At 50.8% G+C, this 27779-nt stretch overlaps 10 protein-coding genes across 10 annotated transcripts in view; 4 read left to right on the top strand and 6 right to left on the bottom strand.

Moving 5' to 3' along the window:
• Positions 1–705, bottom strand: part of POSPLADRAFT_1152492 (hypothetical protein) — a gene marked incomplete at both ends in the record, with an annotated part of 3903 nt that extends 3198 nt beyond the window's left edge. The window contains 2 exons of the mRNA XM_024486660.1: positions 303–435; positions 498–705. Coding sequence (XP_024335453.1) covers positions 303–435; positions 498–705 — 341 coding nt within the window. The remainder of the gene's footprint in view (positions 1–302; positions 436–497) is intronic.
• A 3998-nt stretch (positions 706–4703) lies between these two features.
• POSPLADRAFT_1102885 (hypothetical protein) lies at positions 4704–5183 on the top strand (the record flags this gene model as incomplete). The annotated part of the gene is made up of 1 exon (XM_024483236.1): positions 4704–5183. A coding segment is annotated over one exon (480 nt), but the record flags the coding sequence as incomplete, so codon positions are not given.
• A 1342-nt stretch (positions 5184–6525) lies between these two features.
• POSPLADRAFT_1060549 (hypothetical protein) lies at positions 6526–8748 on the bottom strand (the record flags this gene model as incomplete). Its single annotated transcript, XM_024481277.1, has 13 exons — positions 6526–6613; positions 6669–6818; positions 6873–7010; positions 7063–7144; positions 7198–7220; positions 7271–7437; positions 7508–7531; positions 7587–7679; positions 7741–7856; positions 7915–8063; positions 8117–8308; positions 8366–8498; positions 8550–8748. The coding sequence occupies 13 exons, from the start codon at positions 8746–8748 to the stop codon at positions 6526–6528; spliced, it is 1554 nt and encodes a 517-aa protein (XP_024335451.1).
• Positions 8749–9674: 926 nt separating this feature from the next.
• POSPLADRAFT_1041328 (hypothetical protein) lies at positions 9675–10214 on the bottom strand. The gene is made up of 2 exons (XM_024477886.1): positions 10107–10214; positions 9675–10052 (listed from the first exon to the last, which is right to left on the bottom strand). The coding sequence occupies exons 1-2, from the start codon at positions 10187–10189 to the stop codon at positions 9971–9973; spliced, it is 165 nt and encodes a 54-aa protein (XP_024335450.1). The 5' UTR covers positions 10190–10214; the 3' UTR covers positions 9675–9970.
• Positions 10215–10233: 19 nt separating this feature from the next.
• Positions 10234–10514, bottom strand: POSPLADRAFT_1152927 (hypothetical protein; the record flags this gene model as incomplete). The annotated part of the gene is made up of 2 exons (XM_024486701.1): positions 10234–10336; positions 10444–10514. Coding segments are annotated over 2 exons (174 nt in total), but the record flags the coding sequence as incomplete, so codon positions are not given.
• A 384-nt stretch (positions 10515–10898) lies between these two features.
• POSPLADRAFT_1060548 (hypothetical protein) lies at positions 10899–13143 on the bottom strand (the record flags this gene model as incomplete). The annotated part of the gene is made up of 10 exons (XM_024481276.1): positions 10899–10965; positions 11042–11185; positions 11249–11377; positions 11653–11819; positions 11879–11892; positions 11949–12063; positions 12127–12242; positions 12302–12696; positions 12755–12887; positions 12945–13143. The coding sequence occupies 10 exons, from the start codon at positions 13141–13143 to the stop codon at positions 10899–10901; spliced, it is 1479 nt and encodes a 492-aa protein (XP_024335448.1).
• Positions 13144–14137: 994 nt separating this feature from the next.
• On the top strand, positions 14138–15169 carry POSPLADRAFT_1184963 (hypothetical protein). The gene is made up of 3 exons (XM_024489117.1): positions 14138–14203; positions 14258–14661; positions 14732–15169. Exons 1-3 carry the CDS (start codon positions 14170–14172, stop codon positions 15038–15040), a joined length of 747 nt encoding a protein of 248 aa, XP_024335447.1. The 5' UTR covers positions 14138–14169; the 3' UTR covers positions 15041–15169.
• A 262-nt stretch (positions 15170–15431) lies between these two features.
• On the bottom strand, positions 15432–21024 carry POSPLADRAFT_1153138 (hypothetical protein; the record flags this gene model as incomplete). Its single annotated transcript, XM_024486716.1, has 31 exons — positions 15432–15521; positions 15592–15660; positions 15713–15845; positions 16415–16515; positions 16588–16630; positions 16686–16701; positions 16810–16849; positions 17082–17107; positions 17218–17246; positions 17299–17367; positions 17456–17469; positions 17522–17600; positions 17708–17796; positions 17954–18055; positions 18080–18173; positions 18460–18531; positions 18771–18908; positions 18964–19050; positions 19109–19358; positions 19547–19700; positions 19756–19799; positions 19852–19894; positions 19921–19951; positions 20005–20050; positions 20102–20204; positions 20264–20291; positions 20344–20419; positions 20477–20624; positions 20655–20734; positions 20794–20810; positions 20867–21024. The coding sequence occupies 31 exons, from the start codon at positions 21022–21024 to the stop codon at positions 15432–15434; spliced, it is 2469 nt and encodes an 822-aa protein (XP_024335446.1).
• Positions 21025–24514: 3490 nt separating this feature from the next.
• Positions 24515–26147, top strand: POSPLADRAFT_1049384 (hypothetical protein; the record flags this gene model as incomplete). The annotated part of the gene is made up of 8 exons (XM_024479734.1): positions 24515–24546; positions 24600–24646; positions 24691–24872; positions 25101–25197; positions 25463–25529; positions 25653–25711; positions 25739–25775; positions 25913–26147. 8 exons carry the CDS (start codon positions 24515–24517, stop codon positions 26145–26147), a joined length of 756 nt encoding a protein of 251 aa, XP_024335445.1.
• A 1176-nt stretch (positions 26148–27323) lies between these two features.
• On the top strand, positions 27324–27769 carry POSPLADRAFT_1049383 (hypothetical protein; the record flags this gene model as incomplete). The annotated part of the gene is made up of 2 exons (XM_024479733.1): positions 27324–27732; positions 27756–27769. The coding sequence occupies 2 exons, from the start codon at positions 27324–27326 to the stop codon at positions 27767–27769; spliced, it is 423 nt and encodes a 140-aa protein (XP_024335444.1).
• Positions 27770–27779: the final 10 nt, after the last annotated feature.

The raw sequence follows: 27779 nt of genomic DNA, 5'->3' as shown, positions 1-27779 counted from the left end.
TATCTAGAAGAGAAGAGATAAGCTAGTTGGGTAAGATATGAAGCAATTTAATCTAACCTCTGCACATGGGCGAAGAACGCATTCGGAGAATCGAGCAGTTTGATGATCAGCTTGTCAACGCTGCTTTTCAGTGTTGTATGTAATCCAGTCAAGGCTCGTTCTGTCTCGAGGGCGGCTTGCAGCCACTTCCTGTGCTCCCGCCAGTCCTCATCGGCATTCATGAATGCTGTGACAGGTTTGAAATCGTATCTAGAGCGACTTTGAATGTACGTTCACGGATACAGCGACGCAAAGTGATTTACACGTCTTCCCATAGTGTTAATCCGGCCCTGTCAGAGTAGATCGCCCCCTTCTTCTCCATGAGGTCTTGTACTGCACGTAGCGAGTTGAGAAGAATCATGGGCTTCCTGAATATCTGGGCATAGACAACTTCCCCTGGTGGAGAAAGGAATGCCATCAGCGCACAGTATCCCTCGCGGCACGATGCGAACGCATACCATACGTATGTGCCCACTCTCTGAATGTTTCGTGTTGATCCTTGACAGGCAGCTGATGGAGATTACCAAGAAATGGCATAGGCGTCGGACCAGGCGGGTATGCCTTGTACTTTCTGTGACTCCATCGAGTGCACAGATAGCATGTGAGGAGGGATAGTAACACGACCGCCGCTTCAGGTGTTCCGCTCGATGCGAGGATCCCAGGCATCATGGGTGTGTAAGTTGTGAGCTCATGTCATGCGTAACTCGGTTTATATATGCACTGCGCTGGTGTCCGGAGCGTTACAGAGCCATCTGATAATTCTTTTATGTGAGGGTGTCCTCATCTGGTTCCGATGGGCCGAGCACATGGTGTGAGAAAGTGTTTCCTGCCATGAGTGAGCTTATGTCTCCAGGATAGAAGCATGTACCTTTGCCGAGGGGACACCTCAAAGCAGTAACAGCTTCCGCCTTGTATTCGAGGGAGGAATCATATTGGGAAAGCGATACGAGAGCTGCATCTTCATTATCAAAGTTTCCCGACCTCGACAGGAGAGGGTATTACATGATCTGCACATGTGAGGCTTTCACTTCCTTCTGGCCTCGTATGAATGGAGACTATGCGGTTAATGGCAGCCACTGGATGAAGACAATGGTGGACGCGCCAGCTGAGGCCAGAGAGAGAACTTCAGGAAGATCTATTTTCATAAATAGCTTGCTGCTCGGCTGTAGATAGCCCTGGATTTGCTGATTTCATGATGATCAAGGCTGTCCCCTGAAATGTAAAGCTCAACTATGGGTGACGGCGACTTACCTGTGTCGATCACTTCGACGGTTCGGCCGTCGACGCAAGAAAAGTAGTCATCAAGAGGCGCGGGTTCAGCTGCTGAATGTAAAGAAAGTAAGTGTGCCGAATACTATTAACAAATTGGGAAAGATCGTAGGAAACGTGGAAAACGCCGGAGACGCCCGTCAATTGCTTCCGCAGGATGTTTGTGTGTATTACATAACGTAGCGACATACTCGAACTTCATAGACACTTACAGGTTGATTTTGAGTACTTGAGGGAATCACCTGATAGGACTCTGTGACATGTCAAGAAATGCATGCCGAGCTGGTTCAAACGGTGGCTACACCAGGCACAATCTCTAGCACCAGTCCCCAAGCTTCTAAGTGTCCGTAGCTTTTTCAAGAAGCGCCGTTTGACGGGGATTGAATTGAGATACTGTACTTTGAAATGCACTACCTATCATAGTCTGATCAACTCAGATTGAAGAAATTGATGTCTGCACAACGCGACCGGGACAGTACTCTTGACGGCATGAGTATGCTATTGCAGTTCGTAAGCACATTCGGTCTAGGGTAGTGTAGCAGACTCTCCAATACGGTCACGCCCAGGAGGAAGATCGAAATGGTCTCAATACGGCATATTCCCGGGGCGAAGGCGTGACTACATTGCTCAATGTCTTGGCTCAGGCTTTCTTTATTTCAGGAATCTGAGCTTCAAGAGTGTATATGTCAGAAGTCACGGGTATTATTGTCTTACAGTGGAGCTGGGTGAATGCAATTCAACGAATCGGACTGTGACTATCAGTGGCCTCATGATTCTAGGGGGAAACCCCTGACCTAGTGTGTAGTTCCTTATCAATCGAGCAGGCGAAGACTTCGACTGTGTATCATTTGACCCTCTTTCAGGGGCACCAGATGCGATGACCAGTCGATGCACTTGTTATACAATGTGGGTACGACCGATCAATGCCGCTGAGATACGACTGTCCTCATGTTTCATTCAAATGTTGCGCGCGCTCCCCGTTTCTTGCGATTGTCACGTATAGTTGCCCTGATAGCCCAGAACGAGCGACAGACATAGTACGCTACCGATACGCAGTTAATTCAGCTTCATACAAAGCGATATGCTGACAGATACACGGCCGACTGCACCCGACAAGCTTCGCTGCGGAGGAGTAATATGATTAGCCTGTGACTTCTGCAGCTGTCGGCCTCCGCCACAATCCGTGGCGTCCCAAGGAATGGAAGTCTATGGATACCCACAAAGAAGGGGTCCACAGGTATTCAACGAACCCGCTTGCTATTCGCTCAGCACATCTTCTGTGTCTTGACTGGAAGCCTCTGGCGGAGCCACTAGAACAACATCAGGCCGACAGCCTGCCACAATGTCGCGTGAATGCAGTAGCCTTCTGGCGGCTTGTGCTGCACAGGTTGTGCACGCTACACGTGTGCTTGAGCTCTGTCCTACCAACAACTCGGGCGCACATCATTGATCACTCAAATTCCACGTTTATCATGAAACAAAGTGGTTTCCGGCGATATAACACCCCATGGTACATATTGCCGCACCTGGTGCGTACAAACGTCACGTTAGTTGGAATCTCTGTATCGTTAGGTCAGTACTGAATGCCGCATACCGCAGCCATGGGACGGGTTGTTTCAAGGAACATGGCACAGGAACATGGCACAAAGATATGAAACATGTACTTACTCAGCGGTAATGTCTCGCGAAGCACTTGCGTGATACGATTCGCACCATGCCGCGGAAAGGAGCAAGTCGATGCGACTTGGAGACGATAGCCAAGATTCAAAGCCTATATGGTCGCTTATGTGTATAGCCGTCGTCTTCAACGATGGTATTGGAGCTGTGAATCTACCCTCATTCAACACAAAGCGGTATATTGGAGCGCTGTGCACGCGCTCATACTCACTCACAAGCGGGGAAAGACCATCGTAATAAACTCCCTCCTGGAGCATCTGCATGACATGAGATTTATATGTATATAGCCTGTAAGAATCGAGCACGTCGCCAGTATCCCATAGTAAGCTAAGAGCGCTACATACCTTTAGCAATGCACTAACTCATCCTAGCATACGGCCATGTGTGTGTGACTGAGATACACGTAGACTTATCGGTATGTCCTGGCTCAATTTTTGTTCCTACAAAGATTTCAGCTGGATATCATGCTCATATCATATTGCGCGAACAACGCGTATCCTGGATGGAGTGAAGAGTAGTATATCCTTCAGACAGCCTACAGGAGTGTGACCATCGGTATGTAGTACTTCAGTTCATGACTCGAGACCGAAGGCAGTATGGACAGTACCTTTCGTTGAATTGTTGCGCAATAGCCCACTGCATATAGAGTAAGTCGCCTTGAGGAATCAAGATAGACCATATGAAAAGGGTGTCCGTGTCGACGCTCGGGAGTCTAGGCGCGACGTGGTCACGTGCTCACATCCACTCCTGCCCGCCGACTCCTGCTATTTACCATATCGTTGACCTGTCTCCTCCAACCTCGACAAGGCTCAGCGTTGACCTTGACCAGCCCGCGCTCAGCTCATCTTGCCAGAGTATGCCAGAGTATAACCTCGTCTGACCCGCAGACGCTACGAAAATGATTTTCACTTCGCTTACCCCTTCACATGCCGGGTCTGCTGTCACATCGTCTAGGACCTGCACATCGTCGCACCGAACAATACTCCATGATATTAGTGGCTAAGAAAGAACTACACCACATCACAAACATCTTGCCATCTGTTAGTCATCATGTAATCGAGGCCGTGAATACCGCCCATAGCCGCCCACATACCACAGCGCTTCGTAGCCTCATGTCAGCATCTAGGGCATCTCGCAGCCAGCTACTCAAACCTGGCCTATTAGCATGTCTGCCAACTCTATGGCTGCGATGAAGATCTACCGCTATGGTCGCTCGTGCCCACGAAGCATGGCGAGGACCTCGTCGGGAAGAGGGCTATATGCCCTACGGAGCGTTCTACCGCCTGTTTAATGCCACGCAAGCCGCGGACAACCCCATAAACAAGCAGTACGGTGTGCTGTGAACCACTTCTTAAGCCACGTCCTCGAGGCAAGTGATACTATCATTCCCGATGAGGGCATGTCTGAGGCAGACGTTGCAGCCGCGAATGATAGAGACATATCACATATATTTAAGCATACATTCAGCCAGCATACTTTTCTTTGAAGATCTCAATGCGGATGCGGCTCAGGCGGCTACAGAAAACGTGGAACAGGCAGTGGCCGACGAGCAGGTACAAATTCACCTCGATCCCAACACACAACCGATACCATCAGCAGAAAGCGATATCGCCGACAATTTCAAGAGAAAGCTTGTGCGGCACGATGCCGGGAGTGTGCTCCGCAGACGCTCACCGCGGCAGCGTGTGCGCATTGGCGCACTACCCAAATGGAAGGGCACAGACACCATCTGCGCACTCGCGTTCTCACCAGACAGCTCGCTGCTTGCCTCCGGTTCCCACGATCGCTCGATCATAATGTGGAATGTGTTTGCCGGCGAGAAGACTGTCGCGTTCGATAGTCATGACGGCTTCATCGACACGCTTGCGTTCTCTCCGGATAGCAAGAAACTCGCATCCGGGTCAGTCGACTTTATAGTGCGGATATGGCACGTGGAAAGTGGCCGACAGCAATCACTGTGCAAGGCCCATAACGCTCTCGTCATGGTTGTCACGTTCTCTCCCGACGGCACACAGCTCGCTTCCGGGAGTGCCGACTGCGACACGCGTGTGTGGGATGCTGAGACTGGCGTGGAAATATGTGTTCTTAAGGGTCATCAGGGCGTGCTCTACTCTGTCCAGTTCTGGCCTGACGGTCGCCGCCTGTCCGCGGCGTCAGACGATGGCATCAAGCGTGGTCTGGCACGTCCAGCCTGGCGGCAGGCTTGCTGCCTTCCGCGAGCACTCTGTTTCTGTCTGGTCCGCGGCATTCTCGTCAGACGGCAAGCGCGGACGATGAAGGTATGCGACTCAAACAGCGCCACTGAAACTCTGGCGAACGACGGAGCAGAGGGCATGGAGAACGCGGTAGTGTTCTCGGATGACGATGAGTTTGTGGCGGCGGGTGCAGAGGACCACTCTGTGTTTGTGTGTGTGGAATACGCGGACGGGAGAGCGGATCTCGGTGCTGGAAGGACACACAGACAATCTTGTGCATCTGCGGTTCTCACCAGACAACCTCTTGATCCAGGGAGGCCCGATGGTATATTCCAGATACGCATCGTGCTGCACCGTGCGTCTCTGGATTATACCATCGGGCCTCCCTGGATCGGGTCGAGTATGTTGATGTACTGTGTGCATCGTCTAATTCTTTCCAAATGTCTATCTTTCGAACGAGACCATCTAAGGCGGCTTTTTAAGAGTATTGTCTTGTTTATAAGGACCTATCGTACTCTATTGTGGAGTGCTGCCAGGCGCGTTACAAGCTGTATGTGACAATTGTGTCACACTGTCACGCGCCTCGACCTCACTCGCATTTTTCATGCACAAATTTTGAGGTTCACACGGGACGCGTGACATATGGGTGGCGATCGGTTGATCGCGCCGACGTACCTAAAGCGTCTCATCCGAACGTTCAACACCTCGACTTGATCTTATGACATCAGAACGGGAAAGTAAACACCTTGACAATCGAGACGACGGCGACTACAGGACCGATGGCCCGCTCTCACGTTCATCATTGACCCATCATCATGGCATGGGCTGACCAAGCGCCAGCGAACTCCCTAGACTTGACACTCAAATGAGACGATAGCGTCCATAATTTCTTGTCTCTCGATGACATCCACCAATCTTACGGAAGGCGAATTGGAGAACTGCTCTACCGTCCGTCTTGTCAACAATGCCTTGTCCATAGTCGAGAAAAATGTTTTCACAGCACCTCTTCGCGGTGGTGTTTGTCCCAAAGAACTTCTTTAACACAAGCTTGTCGACGCTCCTTCACAATATGGCCTTTTTGCGATGCAATATGAGAGGGAAAGTGAGAATGATGGCATTGTCACATGGTTTTCACGGTGCAGTTACTGATGAAATGGTACCACAGGGATGTCTGCAATTTGTAGAGAAGAGGCTGGCAGTCTGGTCTCACACATGAACACATGCGATATACAAGAAGCTTTGACGAGCGCATTCCCTCGCTAGATTGGGCATCATACAATAATACTATATGTCACGCTCGCATGTTGCTGAGGCGATTCCGTTATATCAGTAAGCTGTCCTTCCCCTACGCCCGCCTCAGATCCGCTTGCATGATGGTAGTGACGATCGCTTGTGATCGCGGGCGTATGATACACTTGAACTCCTCGTAACTTCTACAATTCATCGCGTTTATCGGTGGGAAGCCCAGAGTCGTACAGTATTACGTACCTGATTGGGTCGGGTCGAGAGGGCACGGTCGGCACAGGCAAAATTTCCTTCCCATCGGCTGCGACCGCTTTGCTGATGGATAACATGGCTGTGACCGTGACAATTGCAAGCCACACAGAGTTGTCAGCCATGTGTCTCCCTGGGCAGATCCTGCAGAGCAAACAGCTATGACTATGCACCAGCGGGATGCGGAATACGACGCACCTACGCCCGAATCCGAAGACAATGCCGCGTGGATCCTCGACAGGCTCCATGCCTTTCAGACCATTTTCGTCACTCTGGAACCGCTCTGGTATAAACTCGTCTGGACTAGGATAGATCGTTTCGTCTCGGGTCATAGCCCTGGTCTACCATCAGCAATGATAACGTGAAGCGATGGGCTTGCGGATCGCACCACTGGTTGAATATTAGCTTCGAACCTCCAGGAAGTCGGAACTGATTGTATTGACAGTCGTCCATCAGGCTGTGCGGTATTCCTGAAGCGTTCGCGATGAAAAAGAGTATCAGGAAGGATGGAGAAGATACTCACCGAGAGGCACAGGGCACGCCCAACTAAGATTCATAATCAGTATTGCATATAACCCATCGTGGGCGTTGCTCACCGAAACAATTCCTTCAGGATGCACTCCATGTATGGCAAGGAACTTCTGTCTGCGGGATCCGGAAGGCGATCTCGGCCGATGACCTCGTCAACTTCTTGTTGAGCTTTCGCATAAACTTCAGGGTATAGAACCATTGCCAGGAAGAAGGCCGTCAAGGCGGACGCAGACTACATGTTTGGACCATCGTCATTGGGTATCAATGACTGAGCTTTACGCCACCCACAGTTTCGCTTCCACCTGTTGTCCTATATCAGCCACTCTCTATGTCTCACGAGTACATCAACAAGAACTCGCCTAAATATAAGACATTTGCGACGCCTTTAATATCCCATTCGGCTTCTTTTTCGAGCTCTCCAGAAGCACTCTCCAGAAGACGAGATGTCATGGAGGGCTTTGCGGATCCAGACATCTGCCATCATTCACGTTGAACGTCCAGTACATCGATTTTCAAGGTAAAGGTCCGCGCTCACCATCGCCTGTTTAATTTCCTGCTGAAGACTGTCCTGGACCCGATGGCGAACCGCACTAACATGTAGAGCTTTTCGCTTGAAGCCGGCTCCCGGGAACCACTTCGGGATGTATTTCACTGCCAGTGTGCATAAAATGGACGTAAAAGCGCACATGATCTCGACAATTATGCTTACCCATTGGGAACACATCCATCAGTGTCACCGCGAGTGCCGACGTATCCGAACTTGCTTCAAGTACTTCTTCAACGAGTTTGAGGCGCTTGTCGTCCGTTGTCGTGATTTCGAAGCCATACGCCAGCTTCATCATCATCTCCGCCGACCATCTGTGAAGCTGTTAGACACTGTAGACACATCAAACACCAGAGGAACTGATTACATCTTGATATGCGTCCTGAACGCATCCGGGCTTTCAAGAAGGCTTTTAAGCAATCTAATAGTCCCTTCCCGCTGCATGGCTGACAGATCGAAGACTTCCTTCTTGTTTTGTAAGATGTCTTGGATCCATCGTCGATGCCTGCGCCATCTGTCGCCATAACGCATGATCACCATGTCGTTTGAAAAGTCCATGCTGATATATTGCAAGTCATCAGGGTCATATCCCAACAAATTATGAAAGCGTTGTTACAGTTCCGTGAACAACACCAACTGCGGCCTGTCTGAGGTGCTCCTGCTATGTGTCTCTGTCAACTCCCGCGCAACGCGCGCAGAGCTGACAACGACGAGAGGGGCGCCAAAGATTCGTAGATACGCTATACCGCCTGATCAGGACGCATTAGCATGCATAACAGAGGAGACTGATTGACAGATACCCCATTCCTGCGCCAGGTCATCGAAGACCTCCTGAGGCGATCTAGACCCAAACTGGTGAGCATTGCCAATGATAGGAAGCGCTCTTGGTCCGGGAGGCAGTAGAAAGTCAGGATATGAACGTCTCTTCCCGAATGTGTACAGGAGGAATAAGAGAGCGATGACAACGACGACGGCGTCGTATGACAAGTAGGAATCCATGGGGGAGACCCTTGCCTCTAGTGTATCGTATACACCGAAAGTGCCTTTTGTACTAGGCAGGCAGGCAGGCAGGCAGGCGTCAATACGCAGCTGTATGTCAGAGGTCTGACGAGATGGGCTATGGGTTTCGGTTGTTGAAGCCGGGCATCTGAAGGGATGGTGACCCTTCTTCTGCCCATCGCTCTTGGATGACCTCTTCGCGTTCTCAGGATGGTGGCGGCTAATCTGGTCCTCAATTCTCAGCCGGGACATAAGATCTCATATTACTGAAGCACGCGAAAGACTAAGCGTACCATTTGCGTCAGATGTACAATTTCTTTCCTCGACGCGACGCAGCAGATGGCAACAACCCAAGGCCGCTCGTCCAATACAGGCTTCAGGATTCGTATCGTGTCTTGTCATAGAACGACATCACCTGCTGCATCCTTATGGTCGAGGTCAGCGGCGTCACATAACCCTTTGGCAGCAATCTCACGAGAAATCAGGAAGCGGCAGCGCAGTTTTTCCAGATTGCTCTGATTGTAGCTTCGTATGTCATTCATCCAGCGCCTTGCAGTTTCCGCGCTTCTGACTCGCAATCTGGGCTACCGAGTAAAGTGGCAATAAAATGTTAGCTTCATCCGGCCGTAGTACTATACAGGCGGCGCTTCTGAAGGCACAGGCGAATTGTTTGCCTGCAGTGAAAGCAAGTAGACCGAATCAGCACACACCATAGGAAGAGCGACGCGGAGCGACTTTTGAACTTTGCTAGATCATTTTCTCATGGACGTATTTGGCAGATGCCTGGCGCACCGCTTGGAGCGAGCATGTGAGCGTGAGAATGAGCCTTTACAGGACGTTCAAACACCCGAAGTATATGGGGACACAAGCTGGGCATTTCATCTCATGCCCCCCTCCCATACCTCCTTCTCTCCGCCGTACCATGACTTCAAACTGGACCGCCGCCTGTGAGCTTGGCTCACTCGGGTCTCTTTCGTCACTTTCTGTCTCCTTCATCATTACACCTTGTTTTATTGTTTTGGGCTACTGTCAATCATTCTGGGCATCGTGCTGCGACGTACAGCAAGTACATGGGCGTTATGTCACAGGCGCAAGACAGGCATTGTGTATAGCTGTTGTGCCCTATCCTCCACCTTGATACTGCAGGCCTCGCAACTCGAGGAGTTACCCGCTACATCCCGCCCGCAGACCGTACGCGGGGATTCGTTAGCCGTTGTCTTCCTCAGGTATACAGGGGTTGCCCTGAGGGTGTTCGCTTTATTCCATGGGCTAGAAGCCCACAGTCCTGTGCTTTACAGGCAGTGGTACGTGATATGCTGTTAGAAGCAAAGTCAATACTCCCTTTACGGAAGTTACAGTTAGGCGACATAGAGCGTACGGCGCTCGGTACCTCGAGGTGACGTGTCCCCATCCCTGCGAAGAGATTGTTAACGGTAGCCATAATAATCCATGCCGATGTCCCAATATTCGTCCGTTCGTCGGGGTCTACCCCGTCGCTCTCTGCTTTTGGAAGCAATAGTAGACAGCGACGGACTCGGCACCCCATGATGTGATACCAGCAGCTTCCCCAATCTGGTCATCAATTTTACTGCAGCCAGACATGTACATAATGAGTTTCTTTTGAGCAGGATGGATATATCGTCAATTACTGATCCATGACGGCGAGAGGACGAGGCAATTACAGCAAATGTCAACCTCACGATCCTCATTTGGTAGCCTATCTCTGCTCTGTCAACCAATGTCATCTCTGCACCACCACCGGCCCCATCTTGCCCCAACCCAAAGTGTAATCTGCGAGGGGAGTTCTATTAGTACCGGCTTTGCTGTAATTAACAACACTACCTCCACATTTACTGCGGAATCACCGCCAGGGCTTTCATATGTACATAGCTATCCGCGTTGCGCGCGGCAATCTCTAACATTGTACTGTGCACGAGTTCCGATGAAGAATGCTGCGGGATGCAGTGAACAGTGCATATCGGAGATAGTCATCATCTGCAACATTACACTACAATGTATCACCATATTAGTCGTCCTATGCCCTCTATCACAAAGCTTTGCGAGAACATATTTATTCGCAGGGTCAGGCACCATACCCACAAAAGTAGTATACACTTCGAGCTCACGGTTCTTAGGACGCACGTCATCTTCTATACCTGCTCTGAATCCATTTGCATGACAATATCGACGATCGCTTGTGATCGTGGGCGTATGACACTGAAAATCCTCATAATGCCTGCAGTCGATGGCGTTTAGCACCAACGCAATTCCAGATTTGTGAGAAGTTACACACTTCACTGCAGAAGAGGGGAAGGCCAGCACAGGCATGATTTCTTTTCCATCGGCATCAACTGCTCTGCTGATGGACAAGGTGGCCGTAATCGTGACGATTGCAAGCCAGAGGGAGTTATCAACGAGGTGTCTCCCCGGACAGATCCTACAGCAGAATACCAACTTTGAGCTAAGACCAGCGTGATGCGTGATGCGGAACGCAACGCACCTACGGCCGAAGCCAAAAACAATGCCGCGCGGATCCTCAGGAGGTTCCTCATTCTCAGGGCCGCTCTGGAAACGCTCAGGTAGAAAGTCTTCTGGACGGGGATATGTCGCCGTGTCCCGAGTCATTGCCCTAGTCAATAGCTCAATATCAGCAGCTGTCGATGCACAGGATGAGCTTGCCAGCTTGCACCAAAGGTCAAACATCAATGTCGAGCCTCCCGGAAGTCGGAACTGATTATATTGACAGTCGCCTATCAGCCTGTGCGGTACCCCTTTTGCATTACCCATGAATCAGAGAGGAATAGTAATTTGTGGTGAGGGTATTTACCTAGAGGCGCTGGACAACTCCAACTTGGTATCACAGTCAGTTTATATACACGTACCCCTTCTGAGAGCATGGCTTACCGATACAATTCCTTCAGGACGCATTCAAGATATGGCAACGATTCTCTGTCAGCGAATTCGGGGAGGCGATCTCGACCGATAACTTCATCAATCTCTTGTTGAGCCTTCGCGTAAACTTCGGGGAACATGACCATAGCTTGGATGAAGGCCGTCAAGGTGGATTCAGACTACATACCCGCACGAGAGTCAGATCATATATACTGCGTCGCAGAAGTGCGCCACCAACGGTTTCAGTTCCAGCTATTATTCGGCATCCGTCACGCTCAACATCTTACGATGGTCAAAGCAAAACACACCTGTGTATAGCACAGTTGCAATGCCTTGAATATCCCATTCAGTTGCTTCATCGAGCTCTTCAGAGGCACTCTGCAGCAAACGAGACGTGACCGAGGGTGGCACGGACCCAGATCGCTGGTTCGAAGATGCTGATTGAGCACGTCTACACTCTGGGAGAAAATGGACAACTTCACGTACCATAGCCTGTTTGACTCTCCGATAAGGACTAGCTTGCATCCGTCGACGAATCTCCTTCATAGCGAGAGCTCTTCGCTTGAATCCGGCTCCTGGAACCCACTCCGGAATGTGTCTTACTGCCAAGATACAGCGAATAAGTATTGCTGCTGCACAGGATATCGAATATTTTGCTCACGCGGCGGGAAGAGATCCACGAGTGTCGATGCAGGTCCCGCCGAGCCTGTGGTCGCCTTGAGCGCCTCCTCGATCAGCTCGATGTACTCGTCTTTCAAAGTTGTGACGTCGAAGCCGTATGCTAGCTTCATCATCATCGCCGCGGACCACCTGTGAAGATGTTTAGCGCTGAAGGCCCATGAAGCACGCGAAGGAATAATGGACAATTTAATGTGCGTCAGAAATGTGTCCGGACTTCCAACGAAACCCTTGAGTAATCTGGCGGTCTGAATTTGCTGCATGGTCGAGACGTCAATTATATCCTTTGTGTTTTGTATGACGTCTAGCAACCACCGTCGATGTCTGCGCCATTTGTCGCCGTATGGCATGAGCACCACGTCATTCGTCATGTCCATACTAGTACATGGCGCATCATTAGCGACTCGTTGTAAGCGAAAGGATGATTGAAACTTACAGTTCCCTGAAGAGCACAAAACGCGGCCTGTCTGAAGTGTTTCCACTGTTCATCTCTGTCAGTTCCCGCGCAATATGCGCAGAGCTGACGACGATCATGGATGTCTTGAAGATCCGTAGATACACTATGTCGCCTGATCAAGTCACCTCAGTTTGCACATATCGAGGATGAAGCTTGAGTTATTAAATACCCCATTTCTGCGCCAGGTGGGCGAAGGCCTCCTGGGCCGGTGCGGAGAACAATTGATGGGCATTGCCAATGATAGGAAGTGCTCTTGGTCCAGGAGGTAGCGGGAGATTAGGATACGAAAGAGTCTTCCCGAATGAGTACAGGAATAAGATGAAAGTGACAAGAATGGCGGCGGCGTCGCATATCAGGTAGGAATCCATGGCGCAGACCCGTGCCTTTACTCAATCCACAGGTTGAAGACGTTGGTCAATGAGGACAGAAGGTGCCCTTTATAAACTCGCAGGCGTCGACACATGCCGCTATGTCAAGAGGTCTGACATCGCGGGCAGGGTCCACTGTCCGGAGCCCCGAAACCTTTCAGTGGGGTGTGTCCGTATTACGTTTGGCAGCCACCTCACGGGAAGTCAAGAAGCAGCACGTTCTTCCAGATCCTCCGAGCCTCCGAGGGCAGCCATAAGTACCATTCGTCCAGGATGTTTCACTCACTACACCTTTTGCTCGCAGGTACCGGCCGGAGGAACAGCAATTCATTAGCTTCTGAGTCACCTACACTCGTCACAGAACAGGTCTAGGCGAGTCACCAAAACACTCACCTGTCTTTATGACCCATGATGATAACGGTAGAATGTGCACCTTGTTTCAGCTTGCCATAGACCATACCATTTGGTTTGCCCCTATTTCGCAAACCTGACATCGGCCTACTGGTAGATAAGTAACCAGATATTGATGGTAGTCGTAGGGTTCGCCCCCGAGCAATGAACCCTAACCACGATCTGAGGTTATAGGACACAGGCGCCCGCATGACCGCGACGACCTGGATAGCGACAAATCACTCGGAGCAACAACGGTACTGTCTGTACTGCCATTGTTTCTTGCATCTTCCACACATCATGCAGAATTCTGAAGGTCTATACAGTACGGCGGGAGACAGACCAGCATTCTCTATGCTGAGTTACAGTATGTCATACGGCAGGCCTTGCCGATCATCCACGATGAGGCGTCGACTCGGCACTAAGTCCTGGCAGGCACGTTGGTGAGTTTCAAACGGCCTCATCGCGTCTATAAGGAGCATTGAATCATCCGAGAGGATACCAGTCCAAAACCAAATGCATATGCGGCCCATCGGCGGGTCGGCGGCGTCTGTCCGTTAAATTAGCGTCGCACGTCGCACTTTCTACTGCGTCACCGATCCAACTGTAGCCCATCGTTAGTCCTCAGGATACTCAATGAAGCTTCTACTCACAGGTGCAACCGGCGTTGGTACGTCAAATAGCTCTGTACTGCTCGAAAACTTAAGACCCTCATCAATCGCAGCTGGCCTTGCCGTATACCGCGCAGCCCTCCAGGATGCTGCCGTCACACATATAACCATTCTATCGCGCCGTCCCGTCCCTTCCTGGGCCGTCCTTCCGCCTGACGCGCCTGCCAAGACGACGGTCATATTGCACAAGGACTTTCTCTCCTATCCTTCGGATCTCGCGCACCAGCTCGCTGGGAATGACGCATGTGTATGGGCCCTTGGACGGAGCGTAATTGGCATGAACGAACGGGATTACACAGAGATGACACATGACTATCCCATGGCGGCGCTGCGTGCGCTAGTCGACGCCGGGGTTGGCGAGGGACGGCCGGACGGTAGGCCGTTCCGGTTCGTTTACATCAGTGGGGAGCATGCAGATCCGTCAGGAACATCTACGCGGATGTGGGCCCGGGTGAAGGTGCGTTCCGAGTGACTCCTCGCCTGTCACAATGTTCCTTATGTGCGCACATTCTGGGGTGAGTGTTCAGGGAAAAGCAGAGGTGGACATCGCTGAGCTCTCCGACTCTGTGCCTAATGTAAAGGCGCACATCCTTCGTCCAGGCTACTTCTTCCCGCCGTCGGAGTACCCGGAGGACCGCAAGCATCAGCGCTCCATGATAGCAGGCATGTTCGACTACGTCGGCACACCACTTATGAACTGTTTCATTCCGTCCTTGATTGCCCCCACAGGGGAATTGGGGTCGTTTGCCCTGGGGCTGGCACAGGGACGCTGGCCCGGGCAGGTAATTTTTCGCAATGCGGAGATGAGGCAGTTAATGAAGGCGACATCGGAGTAGCTTCTGTCTCATTTTGTGCCATCACACGTTCGCGTTCCTGTCTGCTTGCGGTTTGGTTGTCATCACGCGAATTACGATACGCTGCCATCCATATCGTGAATGGACCTTTTCGATTTTATGTCTGACTTCATGCCCATGGTCGTGCTTTTTGTCGCAGTTGGACTAGCTATCATGATCTGATTACCTTATCCTCGCGTTGCAACTCGGTGGAAGGAGCACGGCTCAGACTTGAAGCAGGCGAAGCGAGCTAAAAACGACAACATGTTGTTACATTTGTATCTATGGAAGGAGCGCCTAGAACATTCGAGTACTCGAAATATCATTGTCACAGAGCAATGAACCCATGCAGGCAGCACTTATCAGGTGAGGCGACTACGGAGCATCATGATATCTAGACTCGATCCTGGTCACGCTTGTACATCCCCATGTCGGAGACGTCGTCAACGATTGCGTGCGTGAAGTGATAGTCCAATGGAGTGGGCTGCGCGTGAATAGGTATGCGAGCGTTGGCGAATAGTTCTTTTTTCGAGCATGACGATGGAATGACTGACCTTCTTGTCCCCATCCGCATCCGGAGCGTCCGTAATGGTTGTGGTCATGACGTGTACGACTGGGGCGACCTGGGATTCGCGTCGGCATCCTGTTATCCGGGAACCAGAAACCATCACGCACCGCAGAGCTATCGCGCTTGCTGAACGATCTATCCCCTTCCCCAGCACGCATCGACGACAGAGGAATGCTCGACTCCTCGTCGGTAACACCACGGCCTCGGTGCGCTTTCCGGAAGTTCAGTCTGCGTCGAGTGCTGTGAGTAATGGGACATGTATGTGCGCATCAAGGTGAGCTTACGTCGCGAGAAGGGCGTTAGCATACACTGCCAACCATGCGATCAGCGTTTGACCACGAGAAGTCGGCGAGCGGACATACGTTTACTCAAAAGAAGGTGGAGTGCCAGGTAAATCATGTTATCCGGCATGATGATAAACTGCGATGTTGTGGTACGATTAGACGTGGAATACTGCTAGAGATGCACACTGAGAGGCTCACACAAACAATGACAGCAACCCCGACGACGCTAGCGAGATGGGGAAGTGAGTATAGCTCAATTGTGCTGGACCCAGAGAAGTTACCTAGGCAATAGACCACAATTCACTGTCCAGTACGTCAACTTGTCCAGGAGCTACAGTGGGCTCTCGATGAGCAACTGGTCACCGTCCATGCAAAATGGGTGCGGCGTACACTGTCGGTGCTGAGGTATTGTTCAGCATCGATTACGGGAGTATGGACGGTCGACGTACCGACTGGGACATCATCCAAGCACCGCAACATCGTCACTGCCGCGCGCAAGGGGAGAATGGTCAAATGCTGACGCACCTGTTGAAACCCGTCTTGTGGTCCCTCAGATAATAAACGAGCGACGCAGTGATGATGCAATCGGCAATACTTCCGCTGCCCATTCCCGTTCCGACGTAAGGCTGCAATAGAGCATGCGGACGTTGATATAATTGCACCAATGGAATATAACATTTAGAATATAGCACACTCACGGCCATGGCATCTGGAAGCTTGTCAAGGACTTGGATCTGAAACCTGCGACCGAGTCAGTATACATAGCTATCTCCAAAGTAAGCTCGCCTTCACTGACATCCGGGCAGTAACCACTGTATCACAAGAATTATCAGGATTATGAAGAGAGTTGCTAGGATGTACTCGCGGCTTACCACAGCCGAATGCTGCACGCAACGATGATTAGACTCAGCTTATACAACGTAATATGGACTTACCAAGTCGGACACCGGAGAGCAGAATCTTTCACGTAGAATCGAGAATCAAGTTAGCACGAGCCAGTGGGTGGAAATACACATATCTTACAATGACGGCTGGCAGCCAGTAGTTGTGATTGCTTACTAGGATGTTCTAGTTAAGACTGGACGAACTTATGCAATTCATTTGACCTACGGATGTAAACGCGCCGGGCATAGAAACTAGAGACATGCTACTGTATCAGCACTGATGCGACTTGCCGCTATTATGCACGCACCAATGGGATATCAAAGTGATCGTGGCCTAAGAGATAGTTATGAGACCTCAACAGACGCAACACAGGACGAGAGCACTCGCCGTGACGACGACAGTAATCTACGGAAGCGACGGGGTGTCAGCACAGATGCACGAACCCGTCTCGAGAGCACTCACGTCAAAACTCCTAGAACAGAGGTCAATCCTAGAGTACAATGAGATGTCACCGAGTTACATACCATACAGATTTCGTCAAAGCTTCCGGTGAGTTGTAGTTGATCACCAGATAGTAGTAGATCATGTGTATGCTGAGAATAATGTGGCAAATATCCAAACACCTAGCAGATAACGTGGTTTACTGATATCGCCGTATACGTGGCCTAGACAAATACTCACAGAAGCGACCATACCTACGAAGACTGTGTTAAAAGAGCTAGTTCGCATCTGACTTAGGTCACTTACGACAAGGCGAATTTGCAAGGGATCTCTGGGATAATGGCGCCACCAAAGATATGTTTGCATCGAGGTTACACCAAACCCCCTACCATAGAAAGTAAGGCACAATATAAGTTCAGCCGATTACTGCCCTAGTGAATGTTTCATTGCTTACATCGTAGTCAACATCGTGGCCAAGAGCAACGCACCCACGGTGACATCGAGACCATTACCCATCGTGAACCGAAGGTCGCTTTGAGCTGGAGTTCGACGGCCGAGCCAGTATCCTCATGCAAGGCCGTCTGCAGATATACCCATGCCCGCCGGAAGCGTAATCAGCGCGGCTTTACCATGGTATCAGCCTGATCACAATACCTAGGAAGAAGAATATCGTATGCTATAGGTCGCTTAGCTTCCGTCGTACTACTGAGTCGTTTTCTCACGCAGAAGCATACATACCTTCGTGGCAGTGGTTGAATAGCTCAGGGTACCTTGCGACTTCTTGCAAACTTTTGAATCGTGAACGGTGATGAAGGGGTCAGATGGCCAGGTAAGCAGCCTCTATATTCATTTCCATGCGGATACTGTTGTCAAGAAGCGAGTATTCCGCTCAGATGCCGTCGCATCCTCAAAAATGAGCGTAGAAGCCTCATTACCGACAATGATGGATGGCGCAGACCTAGCGCAGACGCTGAACTCTGCTGCCATTCACAAGGTGCCAGCTGGGTTAATGGATTTGGCCGACGGACAGCCATATGATACGCCATTCATTCGTCAGAAAATAGGCCCTTCCATGCTCTAGAACGCGCGCCTGCAATGACTTCAATATAACAGATCTTTTCCATGAGTTGCACACGTGTCGAGTGGGAACAAGTCTTGAGCGTCCATTCCAGGATGTTCGAATTCGGCAATGGGAATCTCAGATTGTATGATCTGGCCGGGTAATTGGCTTGGCATCTACTCACAGATCGCCGCGTGCAGTGTACACGCACGCTTTGAATGTCACGTGGCCGCGTTTCGACATTATCCGGCCTGGCCTTCAGGACAGAATTGGGGTCTGATGAACACTACTACATAGACGACGTGCAGCCGTGTGCAACATCTTTCAACGACTCGCGCAAATGGTTGTATCAGGTCAGGAAGGCGGGCCGGTAACCGGCCCGTACGCGGCATGTATGCCTCCGCTCGGCGGTATCTATGGATTATATGCTGTATCTATGTCGTCGCGGAAGCATCAGCCGCCCAATCGCAGTGTAGCCCAGACCTAAGTACACACCTAAACAATGGCGACTGATCTCCCAATTCGTGAAACTCTTCCGCTCGATCGGTATGGATGCCCTCCTTCGAACATTGTTCGTTCCTCTTTGCATTCAGGCGAGAAAACTCCAGCATGGCAACGACAATTAGTATGGATCTGTATGGCGTTGATCTAAGCCCGTCAGGAGTATACTATTAGCCACGGTACGTACGAGACACAGAGACAGGCAATGTCGGTCGCATGCCCTGGATGATATCTTGGACTATCCTGTGGGAGATAAATGAAGGACGACGCAATGCTGGACAAGGATCACTGAGTACAACGTCTAGACAAGACTTAGATGCCCTAGCACTTACCCGCCCAGGTTGCCAATACCGATGACCATCGCAATGACGACCCCCCGCTTGACGTCGCCGCTGAAGTTCCCGCCCGTCCACGCGAGCACGCATGCTACAGCAGGGAACAGGCCACAAGACGCGATGACGGTGCCAATGTAACCTGCTACTGATGCCTTCGTTGCGTAAAGCACGACGTAGCCTACGAGGGCCGTGAGCGTGCCGGCAAGGACAAATGGGCCGCGGGTGCGCCAGTGATCGGAATATATCCCTGCAATGATTGTGAAGAAGCACCCGGCGACGTACGGCGGCACCGAGAGTAACTGTGCGTGCGAGTCGGAGTACCCCAGTCCGGCGATGATGGTGGGGAGGAACAGAGCAAATGCATACGTTGGAATCACGATACTGCCGTGAATAGTGAGTTAGAGTAGGATCGAGTGAGGGAGGAGAGGAGCGTACATGCGGCAACCATGAGATAAGAATGCGGGTCGCGTAGTGCCTGAAGGAGAAACTTCCACTTAAAGCCTTTCGACGAATTTGCAGTGTCTTCCCGAAGGGTTTCTACAAGCCATTGTTTCTCTACAGATGTGAGGAACCCTGCAGTCTCCGGGTACTACAGAGGAAGTGACGTTAAGTGTGCCAACAGAGTGAACAATCAAACGACTTACATCATACATGAAGAAGTACGAGACGGCAGATACAATGATGGTCACTGTATTAAGCATGAGAATCGCTATAGGATAACCACGAGGTTTTCAACTTACCAAGTCCTTCCAGAATGAACTGATTGTCGGTCAATCGCCAGGCCTTGTCAGAGGAAAGTCGTCACTTACGATCCATGACCAGCCATGCAACCCTCCAACTCTACGTATGTATTGGTAAGTCGTAATGTCACCAGCATCACGGGAACGCCTCACCCATCCATCTTCTCGATGCCGAATGCGAGAATGCCGCCAAAGGCACCTAATGAACCGGTTTAAACATGAGTCAAGGAAGGCATACCGGACACTTTACCTGCAACAGTCGCCGCCGACAAGAAGAGTGACATACGCTGTGCCTGTGCTCCCCGTGGATACCACAGACACAGATAAAACGTGACTCCGGGAAACAGACCAGACTGTGAACACGGTGGTGAGCGTGGGGGAACGCAGCAGAAAGAGATATAATCGTGCCCACCTCGGCCAAGCCCAGGAAGATTCGAGCTCTGTCGCGGAGGATAAACTCAAAGGAGTCGTTTAGAGGGTGGAATGACGTACGCCAAGAGACCCGAGAAATCCTTGACAAATGCCATGCATACCATGACGATGCCCCAGCAGAACATGATTAGAGGTACTGAACAAAGCGACAACGGTTCAGGAAGCAACGTTTGCCGGCAATGGGTAGACTCACTCCATCTAGATGGCTTGAGGAACTTCATTGCCATGTTCCTGCGTACGTCTCCGTTAAATGCAGCCGAAAGGTGACTAAATGTATTGCGCACGATGGTATTTCGAAAAAGCAATAAGGAATCTAGAACGGAGTAGGGATCCATCAGCAGCTACAAATACACAACAGGACTTCAACGCACGAAGAATATCGCAGAGCATAGATTATATTGGAGCCCTGTCAGCTTCAGGTCCGTGGTCAGACCAGCGACCTTGGCATTGCCTATTGTGTATCACATTCAACATATTGTCCAGATACTCTTGAGACGCTGTGAGATGTACCAATGTTTGTCCGGTCGCTTGGAATCCCATTAAGCAGGGAGGCGGGGGACTCGAAATTTGGGAATGCACTCACAGGAATGACAGAAGGTACAGAAGCGACACGAACGGGAGCAGGTGCCAGTCAAGCTTGCGAAGGACTCGCCGACGATCGACAGTCGCTGTCTCCGCAGACTCAACGGAAACCTGCGGGGACGCGAGGGCGCGCTTTTCATTGTCCTCGACGAAAGACATGGCGGTCGTGGTGCTGCTCGCCGGCGTAGCGTAAGGTATAGCAGGGCCGGGCGCGACCGTGCGGGCGTCATTACCTTATATCAAGGCGCATCCTTCTAGCCAATATACAATGGCATCACGGCAGCCCGGCACCCTCTAGACCAGGGCGGCGTCGGTGCCAGTGTGCAGAAAGATGGTCCTCGGTCGTCGATCTTCCCAACCGACGGAGCGCTGATGCTTGATGAGCCTCCAGTTCGACCATATGCCCCTTCCCGCTTAGCGGATGTTTGTCCTAAGTAAACATGGATCCTTGACCAGGGTATGCGAAGTGCCGAAGGTTGCTTCCGGCTGCCTCGGGTATACTTTATAGAACCCACGAGTACGGGCGCGATTCTCCCTCCCTTACGGCTCGCCTTCTGCTCAGCGGGCCTTCACGAAGTGCAGTCCGGGCTAGATGCACAACGCTGGGTGCTTCTGATTTCAAATGGTGGCCGAGCTTCAACAGGCAACTCGTATAGTAGGGCTAACCATCGCAATGAGTATCAGATGTGCCGATGACTCGTGACTGGAGATCATGTGGTTTGAGAGACGTTTCGAGGGACCGTTGTAACCGTCGTCGGTGTGAATGAAGGTCTTAACCTATGCGGGTACATGGCCGTCGTTTGATATTAACGTGGAATGCATTGTTCAAGAAGCACTCAAGTTAATCTCGGGCTTTCAGGGTGCCTGAAGTTTTGCAGAAGAATGTACCGAAGACGAGTACAATGCTAGGTCCAAATACGGTAACAGCGTGCAGCAAAACAAGAACGGCGGTGATCGAACCAGGATAGCGGCTAAACAGTCAACGCGATGTTGTGATGTGCCCTCACTTCATCGGTCGACGTCTGGGTTTCATGACAACGGCGCATGAGGACGGTCTCAGGAGAGAAGATGGAGAGAAAATGACACGTAGACGGGAGTTTTGTGTTGTCTACGAAAAGGTAGGTATGAGACTCTGTCTCTGCATGCGCAATACACGAAAACGAGAACACACTATGGAGTAAGCCGTAGGGGAAGCGTACTTGGACAGTGTCCAAGTCACTGTAGCACTACTTTCGCTGAAGTTGACTGAGGATTGAAGGGCTTACCTTAAGCACAGAACCTCGTACAACGTACGCATTCATTGAAGCAAAGCTGAAGATTGGCAATAACAGACAGGGTCAAATAACGGAGGAGCGGAAATGTATATTGAGACCGAATGAATGAGATCAACCTCAACGAGTTGAGAGAAACTCAGAGCGCTTACTGTACAGCCCCAAACGGTGAATTCCGAGATCACGTGGATTTGTGAACCGAACCATTATGGCAGACGAAACGACCGGCGCGCGTGTTCTATTTGGCTCACACGCCCATTCCGGAGGAACAAACGTGACAGATGTGACAATGTCTGCGACTCGACAAGGGATTCGTGAAAAGATGCGCTTACGCTTGTTCAGCTTTGATGTGAAAGCAGATACGCCACAGCTGCCACATATATATAATCCCCAGCCGTGTTCGTGCTAGGAACGTGGTATAATTATGATACCTCCGACTGTTAAATAGAGATCCTGGCTGTCTCCTTACTGACAGTATTTACATGCCGAGAGTTGAAACATACACAGCCTGCTTCACAAATGACATCTTAAATATTTAAAATCATACATACGCGATGCATTGAAGGGGTGTAAACTATCTTTGCTTTCGAGCTGATGCAACATAAGATCTTCAGCCACCTTCAGCCACCAGGATAGGCAGGTGAACCAAACAGAGCACGCGCACATGCTGTCGACCAGCTGGAACGTACCATCGCCTCTTATCTCCGAGACTGCTCCATTGCTTGCGATTGCTTGTTCAAGAACAGTTGCATCTGCAAGGGCTGTTACGACGAGGGCTCATTGAACAGGTGGTCTTGCATTGAGGACTGTGTGTCATGATGCATGCTACGGGTCCACGGTGGACAGTTGTCATCGGCACTGAAATTGCTCTCTTATGCGTCTCCTTGCTGTAGAGGACATTGTGGCGGCGATGCTATATTAGTAGTTGGTCTCCGCATGTCCCATGTGATCCTGAACTTCTCCGAAGTGGGTGATTGATAGTTCTCATACATCCGCTGTAGGACGCCCGTCAACCCCATGATCAACTGAGCTCTTTGAGCTTGAAGCCTGCCGGTCAGTTAGTATTGACGCTCTGATCTTGATTCCTTAAGGATCGTGCTTATGCCCTACAGAATCTAGATTGTGGATGCCTTCCCGCACATCTCGTAGCCGTCCATTTTAATCCCGCACCCCACCCTAGACGCTCGTACAGCGGTGGCAGGATGCGGGATAAAAACAGATACATCCTGTTGGCAAGGTAGCTAATCTGACTGACCCTCGAGAATGGCTGTTGCCGTGCTACGAGAGATGCTGAAGAGTCTGGATTATCACGTTTGTATCTCTTCCAGGCCAGATCGTTGTAGATGTTGTTTTGGAGCTCCGCTCCTTTCTCATTGGATTGAACGTGATCGCTCTGCTTACCTCGCCAATTCCCGCACTGGGCGCTTCGTTGCCGAACGGCACGTGCTGACATAACGGGTCCATTTCAGAGTCCAGTTTACATCTGCAAAGCATCTAGATCCCATCCTTCAGATCCCGCGGAAAGGCATCCAATATCAGGTTGGATCTATTGGGAACCGACAAGCCATTCAACGCGGCCTTCGGAGTTGCAATTCGTTCGCCACGAGAATGGCGCAGGCATCATGATGCCTCGGAAGATCTGTCAAGCTAGGCTCGTACCCACACCGCCTTTCGCGGTGGTGGGGTGCGGGCACGAGGGCCATGTCAAACGAGCGTCCGCTGTCAATCGACACCTTGCTGCCACGATGTTTGCATCCTCACGTCACTGGAATTTACTCCCCGTTTTCCGTTCGGTGACTGCGCGTGGTGTATATGTCGGGTGAGTTATGTTGTGCCTTTACATTTGTGTCAGCGCGCGTCCTTGAGCCCGGGGGCACGAAAGGACCGTAGTTTGCTTAGAGATAGTGTTCAGGATGGTACCTGGTATAACCCCTTGATTAGAGGCGTTATGGCAGTGGCGCCGCGGTCGGTGAATCATTGGACCCGTCCAGTGTCAATCAACAGAGTCCAGATAGCACAACCTCCATCTATCATCCCGTCGTCGAATGAGCATCTACCGCCTGGATGCTCTTCCTATATAGCCACACAATCGTCGTCGTTTTGATTATATGCAGGCATTGGTCCCTAGCTTAGAGTGTTTGAACGGACATGACGCTCATGGTAGATGAATCCGGTTAGGCGGTGCAATCCTTCTGGATCTGACCTGGCTCGTGTGTGCGGCGCAGGAATGGAACAGTTGGTTTTGTGTCTCCGTGTCTCAGCTTATCTAGTCTGTGCTCGAGAACACGGCGTGTGTGAAATGCCTCATGGCAGTGCTCGCTTAAAGGAGTATAGCTGTGGCAACAGCTCAGACACGACGGGTGCGTTTTGCGTTCACCATGGAGCCCTCTGCGTCCTCGCCCAGCAATATGTACGTATCTTCGTTTTGCCTTGAGTACTCTAATGCCGATCCGCATCGTCTAGCTTCTCAGGGCCTGAGCCAAGTCGTTACTTAGCACTAATATCCTTCGGTGCGTCCTAGTACGTTGACTGCTCCTAGCATCCGCGTTGACAGCCCGATTGGCAGCTATCCTCTACTACGACTACCTCTTGACTTTCTCTATGGAAGTCGACTATTTCTGGAAACAACAGCGCTGGTTCTCTTGGACTTCTCTTCTCTTTATATTGAATCGGTACATGGCTGTGTTTGGCGTGATCCCAATTGCCATGGAGTTCTTCGCAGACATATCATCTGATGTATGTTCCATCACGCTTAGTGCTAACAGGGGAGCGATTGACGTAATTTTTTCTCAAAGCAGTAAGATATTATAACATCGCTCCTAAGGTGCCTGTCCTGGGCATTGGCTGACCTTGCACAAGATGTCATCTACAGACGGTCCATCAAGCGATCTCCGCCGCTACTCAAGCTGTAGTCTCAGGTGAACATAGCAGCGAGTTTAATCCATATCTTATTCTGACACCAAGGTAGCTTTGCTGGTGATTCGTACATATGCTCTTTACAACCGGAGCAAACGCATGCTGGCCGTCTTGCTCGTCGTATATGCTATCGGCGCGGTGGCAGGTATTGTAAGGTTATCGATACTTGTTGTGTTGTCATACACCACTGAGCGGTGCTCCAAGTGGTCAGTTACAGCCAGTAATACGTCAGCAACTAGCGTTAGCGATGTTTCAACAACATCTTGTAATAACCTGCTCACTGCTCTCCAGTACGTCTCTCTGTCATATCTCGCCGCTGGGATTGAACTTACTTGAATTGCAGATCGGATTGTGAGTATGCGCAACACGTGGGGGAGTCTACTGCTCTGAAGTATCTTTGTCTTGTACAGATCTCGTTGCCCCTTGGGGCGCAATGCTCTTATTCGACACAACGATTTTCGTGCTGACGCTGTACAAGTCAGTTGGATTGCTACGTCTTGCTCCACGATCCGTACCGATCCTACAGGTCATGTTGCGAGATGGTAAACAACGTCGCCTTGGTCACCTGCTGATATTTCGATGCTGAAATCAGTTTACTAGGAACGATTTACTTTGCCGTACTCATGGTGGTGAATATCGTCAATATATTAACATTTCTGGTAAGTCGTGATCACTTCCGAACTCAGGGTTGATGGTTGACTTCTCGTACGCTAGCTTGGTAACGTATGTCTAGCTTAGCAGTCATGGAGATAGCATCTCACATTGGCAACCAGGCCTACACACGCGGAATGGGGACGTCCCTCATAAATGCGTCAGTCATGTCGCAGTCTGTAACGACAACACTTTGACGCCCCGTATAGGTTATCAAGCGATCTGGTTTCACGACTGATGCTCAATTTACGCGATCCTAAACTCATGCGGCTGCCTCAACACACACAACCGCAACCAGCCTCAGGCACCATGCGATCTCGGTGGAACAAGCCCCAGGACGTTGAGCTCTCTGTGGTGGAGAACAGTAGTCACGCCACATCGAGCGATTTTGATGAGCTATCTACCGACATCTTACCGCCTACAGATACGACGATGCTACCATGACACTGGTTGTAGAATTGCAGCCCAAGTTTATTCGACTATACCACCGTTTGGATTTCGCCCTCAAAATTTGAGAGTCCGTACGTCCTTCACTGGACACCTAGGATTGAAGCTCGGCAGTGTGTTCATCTCATCTCGGAGCTAATTATCTGTACGATCAGGCCTAGATGTCACTTTTATTGAGTTCGACAGGAAAGCCCCCTCTATCATATTCAGGCTTGACGACTAAACAGTGAGCTTGGGGTATGTGAAGAAGAGAGACTGAACGACGAGCAATTCGATTTCTTGTTCCAAGATTTCGTTCTTGCGTGTGAAGATAAAACAATGACGGGGACACGGGTGTAACTCCAGCCAAGAACACCTGACATCTATCGCAACAAAACATGCCCATAAACCGTTCCACGCCAGGCTGCTTCGCCCAGGTTCCTACACCGTCTCATTGAAAGGTATGTGCATCAATCAGTACCTCTTGCGAACTAAAGCTTACGCTCCTGTGGGTCCCTCAATGTTTCTCATGTCAGATGTTCTACTTTTTCAAGCTATCTGAGAAAGAGTGCGCCATTGTCCCGACGGACGCCGCTTGGTGTACACGCTAGCTCCGACTTGTTCGGGATCCGCTCGAGACGCAGCGAGCTACTGTACTAGCATGGATCAGGGAGTCTGTTAACCTCTCTCCGCTCACCCTGGGGCGTGATTTTGCTGTTGGATCACGATGAGCTCGGGTCCCGGGGATGGGAACAACACTACCTGTCGTGCCCACGTTGCACCAGGCAGTCCATGGTGACCATGGTTGTATTATTCTGAACACGCGGTCTATGATAACGGAAGACCGTATAACGGCATCGGATGCCTGCAGGTATTGCTTCAGCTTGCTTTCTCACACGAAGGCAAAAATGAGTGATCCTCGACACGACTTCGTATATCCATCGCTGTGGAAATTCTCACAGTCCTTGTACGCTAGAAGGTATGCGCGTTCATCAGGTGAGAGAAGGTATCGTTTATAAACCCCGTCATCTACTCTAATCTCCAACACTCATCAGTCAGACATTTCCCCTTTACATATAGAACCCCACTGTCGCCTCCTAAGGCTTGTCCGTGTCAGAGCGAACACCTCACGGTGCGCATTCATTCAGACCAGATTTCAGTTAACATGCTCATGGATCAAACGCCACACAGGGAATGTCAAATAAGAACAAGCACCGTCTTTATGTCACTCTGCAAACTCGTGGGCCGAACGTACCAGGGTTTCACTGCGCTCTCCTGCTTGCGCCGAAGCGTCTAGACGAAGCTTCCGGTGCTGAAGGGGGTTTCCTTTTTCACGCCATTAACAACATCATACCGGAGAACCTTCCGAAACCCGGGGAGCGTCCGCCGTGGCGCTATGAGACCAAGGCTGTGAAACCAGATGGCAGTAAAACACTCTCTGCGCGTATTCTCGTCGCCAAATTCTTCGCCACCACCCCCTTCAGCGAAGTTCGAGAGACCATTGATCGAGCGGTCAGGCAGGTTCCAATTGTGCAGAATGACCCGCAGTGGACATGCGTAAGCTGGCTCATCCAATCTTTGGTGGCGTTGCGGGACCTCGGCGGTGAGTATGCAACTATCCCGCAGCTGGTGCCAGGTAGTGAGCTGGAG

This window comes from Postia placenta, assembly GCF_002117355.1.
Source record: "Postia placenta MAD-698-R-SB12 unplaced genomic scaffold POSPLAscaffold_14, whole genome shotgun sequence".
Taxonomy (NCBI): domain Eukaryota; kingdom Fungi; phylum Basidiomycota; class Agaricomycetes; order Polyporales; family Adustoporiaceae; genus Rhodonia; species Rhodonia placenta.
This window is presented reverse-complemented; position numbering and strand designations above follow the sequence as displayed.

Bases quoted from the DNA above. Each gene is read 5' to 3' on its own strand.
- POSPLADRAFT_1041328 (XM_024477886.1), bottom strand. From the start codon at position 10,189: ATGGCTACCGTTAACAATCTCTTCGCAGGGATGGGGACACGTCACCTC. The intron at 10,053-10,106 runs CTGTAACTTCCG...CATATCACGTAC, and splicing joins GTACGCTCTATGTCGCCTAA to CACTGCCTGTAAAGCACAGG.
- POSPLADRAFT_1184963 (XM_024489117.1), top strand. From the start codon at position 14,170: ATGAAGCTTCTACTCACAGGTGCAACCGGCGTTG. The intron at 14,204-14,257 runs GTACGTCAAATA...CATCAATCGCAG, and splicing joins CACAGGTGCAACCGGCGTTG to CTGGCCTTGCCGTATACCGC. The intron at 14,662-14,731 runs GTGCGTTCCGAG...GTGAGTGTTCAG, and splicing joins GGATGTGGGCCCGGGTGAAG to GGAAAAGCAGAGGTGGACAT.